At 41.4% G+C, this 7,204-nt stretch overlaps 1 protein-coding gene across 1 annotated transcript; it reads left to right on the top strand.

The window, feature by feature from the left end:
* Positions 1 to 4,542: 4,542 nt before the first annotated feature.
* On the top strand, positions 4,543 to 6,925 carry LOC118836590 (vesicle-fusing ATPase-like). The gene is given in 1 exon segment (XM_036743835.1): positions 4,543 to 6,925. A coding segment is annotated over 1 exon segment (2,343 nt). The 3' UTR covers positions 6,886 to 6,925.
* The last annotated feature ends 279 nt before the right edge of the window (positions 6,926 to 7,204 follow it).

Genomic DNA, 7,204 nt, shown 5'->3' with positions numbered 1-7,204 from the left:
GCAAGAAATTCTCCCACAAGCTCGACAAAAAATCCAGGATTTTCCCACCCCTACTAATAAGAAAGAGGCCCAAAATTTCATAGGGCTATTTGGTTATTGGAGACACCACATCCCACATTTGGGAGAGATTTTAAAACCCTTGTATAAAGTCACCAGAAAGAAATATGAATTTGATTGGGGTCTTGAACAAAGTAGAGCTTTTGAGGAAGCAAAGGCTGCTATACAATTAGCTCTGGACTTATGGCCTATGCAAAATGAGCCAGTGGAGTTACAAGTGACTGTACAAGATGACTATGCAAATTGGAGTCTGTGGCAAAAACAACAGAGCCGAAGTGTACCTTTAGGCTTTTGGTCAAGGAAACTGCCCTCATCTGGAGTGCAATATACACCTTTTGAGAAGCAGCTGTTATCTGCATATTGGGCTTTAGTAGAAACTGAGCAACTAACTCTGGGTCATGAAGTGGTATTAAGGCCTGGAATTCCAATTATGACTTGGGTAATGAGTACCCCAGCTTCTCACAGAATTGGACATGCACAAGAGGCAAGCATAATTCAAATGGAAGTGGTATATTCAGAATATGTCCAGAGCAAGCAAAAGTGGAGTTTCTGCTCTACATGAATCTGTGGCGAACATTGACACCAAGAGGAATGAAAAATCCCTTGCATCTAAGCAACAGATGGTACCATCCTTAGTGAAATGGAATAATGGATATGATGGACTAAATGAAGAAGAGAAGAAACATGCTTGGTTTACTGATGGGACAGCAAAATATTTAGGACAGAAGAGACATTGGAAAGCAGTAGCCTATAACCCCTGTACTAGGCGAACTCTGGAAAGTTCTGGGATAGGTGGAAGTAGCCAATATGCTGAACTGATGGCAGTGCATCAGGCCATCAGAATGGAGAAGGGAGGACAGTGTCATATATTTACTGACTCATGGGCGGTAGCTAATGGATTAGCTACGTGGATGCTTATATGGAGGAATCAGAATTGGGAGATTCATGGCAAACAAGTTTGGGGTAAAGAGTTATGGGAAAATATATGGGACATGTCTTTGGTTACAGATTTGTCATTTCATGTTGATGCTCACGCGACCCTGACCACACCAGAACATGAGTACAATGCACACACGGATCGACCAGCAAAGATTGCTACTGAATGTATTGTCCCTACTCCGACTCCAGCTGATGACTCAGCCTTAGCAAGATGGGTCCACCAGACCGCCGGCTATTTAGGGGTCCAGGGCACTCGTCAATGGGCACAGGATCGAGGTATCTGTATCTCTCATGCTTTGTTAAAACAAATAACAATGATCCCACAGCCACACTCATTAAAGGATCTCAATGTCTGAATAAACTAATTCAGGCCCAAGCTTTACTTTTTCTGATTTTTGGACTGGACAACTACTATATATTAAGCTACAAAATAGAAAAAAAAATAGAAAGAAAAAAGTCAACAAATCTTATCAATACTTTCAAAAAATCTGCAAAAATCTTCAACATACCACACCAATAATATATCACTGCAAAGTGCCTGAGTCCCTGAATAATATTGTTTTTATTAAAATAGAAGGATTTTATAGTAATTATATAACATTTTTGTATGATGTTATGTAATAATGCCTGATATTATTCTATCATAATGTGTAACATATAATGTTTATGTAACAGCAAATAAAAGTTTTATTAATATTTTCTGTTCTTTGTCTTAAAATGCAATTATTTCAAGTATCAAATAGTATTTTTAGAGAAAAATTAATCATTTCAATTTATTGATACATTGAAAAAGTCTGAAAATATGTGCATTCTATAACAACTGTTGACCTTCCACCATGGTAAGAGATAATCAACTCTATCTTTTCTAAAGTAAATTTTTGTTAATATCTTTTGTTTTGCACTTTTAATAGTCCCCTCAGCAGTTATTTGGTTCTTGATATCCTGGCTTCTCTGCATGCTCTCTGCCCCAAGGCCTGAGGCTCCTGAGGAGGTTTTGATTCCCCTCTAGTAGATAATTGTTGTCTAGTCTAAGGATCAGAAAAAGGGGAACTTGGGCCTTGATTAGCTTACTCAGACACTGGGATCCTTTTATCAGCTCTTCAGGAACATGGGTGATCATTTGGCAGCGAAGCACAGTTCTATGCAAAGAAAAGTGGGGCCTTCCTTTGTTTAAGTATCTTATACTTAGTAGGTGCTTAGGAGAATGGTGTGATTAATTCATTAATTCAATGGGTAAATTCCCTTTCCATTTTTTCTGAAGAGTGATACACTAAAAAGAGTTTCAGGGTTGAATGTTAATTAAGTAAGGTGCTAAACAGAGAGCTGAGAGAATAAGCAAGGGTACTTCACTCTTTAGCTAGTCCTCTAATGACAGTGGCTTTTTTCTTCAGTATTTTAAAAAAAGCCTTTGTAGACACTTCTTAGTCATAAGAGTACAGTCCCTCTAACTTCAGCTTCTTTGGGAGCATTTTCCTGCTTAGGAGTATTGATCCAAATTTATTTGACAAGAAAACACAAATGGGAAGGACAACTACAAAACCATAAAAGTGAATGTTGCAAAATGTCAAAGAACAAGGGTACTTTGCAGAAGAGATCTGAAAAGTTATCTCAACTCCACTCCTTTGCAAAGTTGGGCAATCCATGGGTGTGGTACATGGTATATTTTGCAGAAGTTTAAAATGAAATGAGGAATTCTGGTATTTTTTATATCTTTCCATTTTTTTCCCTTTGTAATAAATAAAAACTGTTATATGGCATGACCCTTGTAGAGGATAGGAAAGAAATACTGGGGAAAATATTTTGTAATGGAAAAAACAAACAAAATAGTGTTGCATTAAGTTGCATTTTCTCTTCCTTTCTGTCTGATGTTTTAAAGTATAGATGGTGATTTGAATCTGTGCCCACTATGGATACAGACAATTTTCACTTTTCATAAAATGGATTATTCTGCCAACTTCTACATGTTGTGAGAGATTAGTAGAAGTTACAGAAAGTTAAGTTTCCACAGAATAATTAATGAAGTGCCAGTTTGAACATAGAAGGGAATAAAAATTAACTAAAGCAAGTGGATCCAGCCAATCAGAATAGTTGGTAGTTTTCTGAAAACCACCATCTCAGGATGTAGGAAAAACTAGCCTAAACCAGCTAGAGAAGAATCAGGGTTGAAGGGAGAACTGGGTCAAATAGCTATCAGGCATGCTTAATTGGCTAATTGAATATTACCTCACTCACCCACAGGTAGTTTTTTGTCATTTTTGAACATGATCTGTATGACAAGGGGAGGGGGACGTGCTCACACATATCAAGGAGAAAATATACTAGGAGGTGTATCAGGAAGAGTGTAGCCAGGAACATTCTGCTTGGTCTAACCCTATGAAGCAGCTCCCATTCTTGTATTCTGTACTCCCTCTTTCTAAAGAAGGGCAGAGTCCCCCCCTGGCCAGGAACCTTTTCCAACTCCTTTGGATTCCTCAATAATAATAAATTGCCCTTGATATGTGAATTTCAGTGTCAAGTGTATTTCTAACAACCAAAATGCAAATTTGGCTCTATCCATATAGCATATATAACTGTGATACCTGAGCAGCTAGCTATTGCTAAAAAACCCTGCCCCAGCCCCTAACTAAAAAACCCCAGGTTGCATAAGAAAAACAGGCTTAGTTCCTGCCATTTGGCATTCAGCCGGTGTCCTTGCCACCCCCTCCCCCTGTGACTGTTCTGGGAGTATGGACTAACTAGTCAGGGGAAGGGCCTGATGCTCTGCAATCTCTGTTTTGTGAACAAGCTGAGAGATGTCTCTATCTTGTGTCTACAAACCCAGCTGGAGTGTCCCTTGGTCTGCCTATGGCCTTGAAGGATGAAGAGCTCAGCCCCAGACATTCTCTTGAATTACAAGACTGTTCCTAGCTCTTATCTCATGAGTCATTGCGGGATGTATGGCAAATTGGACACAGAGATCCTCAGTTGTAATTCAGTTGACACTTTGTCAACTGTCTGATATGCTTTACTTGCAGTCTGTTTAGGAGGTTCTGCTTCATGAATCATGATCACAAAAGTGGAAAAAGGCTTGCCAAGCCTGCTAAAATAACATATGCAAGTTTCAAGAGATAATTAACCACGGCTCCTTGATCTATTGTATAAATTTGATTTCTCCACCCCAAACTCTTGGTCATTCTGATTTGGGTTGAACCCCAAATGGCCACCACCTAATAAATTCACCATTTAAAACTTGTACTCTGATTTCTTACAGTAGCAACTCTGGAGATGAGGCTCTGAGTAAGGCCAGCACATAGTTGTCTGTAGCCTTTGGGCCAACCTAGTGCCTGGTTCATCACCAGGAAGATGGCCACCAAGGGACAATTTGTTCTTAGCTTCAGCAGCTTTTAAGGGACAGCCACTTAGGTGTGGATGAAGTGAGCACGGGATGAAATCAGGGATCTTTAGAAGTGACAACTGCAGCAAAGAACTCCCCGAGATCAGGGCCTGTTCTGGCCTTTCTTGTAGCCCCAGCACTTTGCCTGGTGCCTGGCATGTGGCAGGCACTTAATGCTTGTTGACTGTGACTTGACTACAGCCGTGACAGAAAGGGCTAGGGACACAGACTACACCTGTGACTTCATTGGTGGAGGATGCTACTACATGAGGAAATTCTGTCTACAAATGCAGTCTATGCAAGCAGCAAGATGCCCTACAGACGAGTTGTCATTGAGCAACTGTGCAGTTGTGAATGAAAAGGACTTCCAGTCTGGCCAACATGTGGTTGTGAGGACCTCACCCAATCACAGATACACATTTACACTGACGACTCATTCATCAGTCGTTCCAGGCAGTATCGCCTTCAGCTTACCCCAGCGAAAATGGGCCGGACTTTCTATTGGGCAAGAGATAGAAGTTTCCTTATATTCATTTGACAAGACAAAGCAGTGTATTGGCACAATGACCATCGAGATTGATTTCCTACAGAAAAAAAGCATTGATTCCAATCCTTATGACACTGACAAGATGGCAGCAGAATTTATCCAACAGTTCAACAATCAAGCCTTCTCAGTGGGACAACAGCTTGTGTTTAGCTTCAATGAGAAGCTTTTTGGTTTGTTAGTGAAAGATATTGAGGCCATGGACCCCAGCATCCTGAAGGGGGAACCTGCTACAGGGAAAAGACAGAAGATTGAAGTCGGTCTGGTTGTTGGAAATAGTCAAGTTGCATTTGAGAAAGCAGATAATTCTTCTGTCAATCTTATTGGTAAAGCTAAAACCAAGGAAAATCGACAATCTATCATCAATCCTGACTGGAACTTTGAAAAGATGGGAATAGGAGGCCTGGACAGGGAGTTTTCAGATATATTTCGTCGAGCTTTTGCCTCCCGAGTATTTCCTCCAGAAATTGTTGAGCAGATGGGTTGCAAACATGTGAAAGGTATTTTGTTATATGGGCCCCCAGGCTGTGGTAAGACCCTTTTGGCTCAACAGATTGGCAAGATGCTGAATGCGAGAGAACCCAAGGTCGTCAACGGGCCAGAAATTCTTAACAAATATGTCTGGGAATCAGAGGCAAATATCCGTAAACTCTTTGCTGATGCCGAAGAAGAGCAGAGGAGGCTTGGAGCTAACAGTGCTTTGCACATCATCATCTTTGATGAAATTGATGCCATCTGCAAGCAGAGAGGGAGCATGGCTGGAAGCACAGGAGTTCATGACACTGTTGTCAACCAATTGTTGTCTAAAATTGATGGCGTGGAGTAACTAAACAACATCTTAGTCATTGGAATGACCAACAGACCCGATCTGATAGATGAGGCTCTTCTGCAACCTGGTAGACTGGAGGTTAAAATGGAAATAGGTTTGCCGGATGAAAAAGGTCGGCTGCAGATCCTTCACATTCACACAGCAAGGATGAGAGGACATCAGCTCTTAGCTGCAGATGTGGATATTAAGGAACTGGCTGTGGAGACCAAGAACTTCAGTGGTGCTGAATTAGAGGGTCTGGTTCGAGCTGCTTAATCCACTGCAATGAATAGACATATTAAGGCCAGCACTAAAGTGGAAGTGGATATGGAAAAAGCAGAGAGCCTACAAGTGACAAGAGGAGACTTCCTTGCTTCTCTGGAAAATGATATCAAACCAGCATTTGGAACAAACCAAGAGGATTATGCAAGTTACATCATGAACGGTATCATCAAATGGGGTGACCCAGTCACTAGAGTGCTAGAAGATGGTGAGCTGTTGGTACAGCAGACTAAAAACAGTGACCGAACACCTTTGGTTAGCGTTCTTTTGGAAGGGCCTCCTCACAGTGGAAAGACAGCCTTAGCAGCAAAGATTTCAGAGGAATTCAACTTCCCCTTCATCAAGATCTGTTCCCCTGATAAAATGATTGGCTTTTCTGAAACAGCCAAATGTCAGGCCATGAAGAAGATCTTTGATGATGCATATAAATCCCAGCTCAGCTGTGTGGTTGTGGATGACATCGAGAGACTTTTAGATTATGTCCCTATTGGACCGAGATTTTCCAATCTAGTATTGCAGGCCCTTCTTGTATTACTGAAGAAGGCACCACCTCAGGGACGCAAGCTTCTCATCATTGGTATTACCAGCCACAAAGATGTCCTACAGGAAATGGAAATGCTTAATGCTTTCAGTACCACCATTCACGTGCCTAACATTGCTACAGGAGAACAGTTGATGGAAGCTTTGGAGCTTTTGGGTAACTTCAAAGATAAAGAACGTGCCACTATTGCCCAGCAAGTCAAGGGAAAGAAGGTCTGGATAGGAATCAAGAAATTACTAATGCTGATTGAGATGTCACTACAAATGGATCCTGAATACCGTGTGAGAAAATTCCTGGCACTCTTAAGAGAAGAAGGGGCTAACCCCCTTGACTACGATTGAATGTGGACTGTCTGCTGTGCAAACTGACCAAGGGAAGTGACCAAGGCTCTGCCAGGACCATGTTCTTGACGTAAGCCCACCGAGAGTGTGTGTGTTCTATGTCAGGGACTGCATTCAAATTCAAAAGATGCCACCTCCGATCAACAAGAATCCCTGCTATGAGAACTTAAATAACACGAAGTTTGCAAGAGGATGAGAAAGGCCACCGACTAAAAGCTTCTTGCACACAGTCCCCATACCCTACTACTTCGGGAGCATAAGATGAATAGAAACACTGTGCCCCACCTCCCCGCAAAGTGCTCCTCCTTTTTGGTGGTGG

The sequence above is a fragment of the Trichosurus vulpecula genome, chromosome 2 (genome assembly GCF_011100635.1).
Source record: "Trichosurus vulpecula isolate mTriVul1 chromosome 2, mTriVul1.pri, whole genome shotgun sequence".
Lineage (NCBI taxonomy): Eukaryota > Metazoa > Chordata > Mammalia > Diprotodontia > Phalangeridae > Trichosurus > Trichosurus vulpecula.
This window is presented reverse-complemented; position numbering and strand designations above follow the sequence as displayed.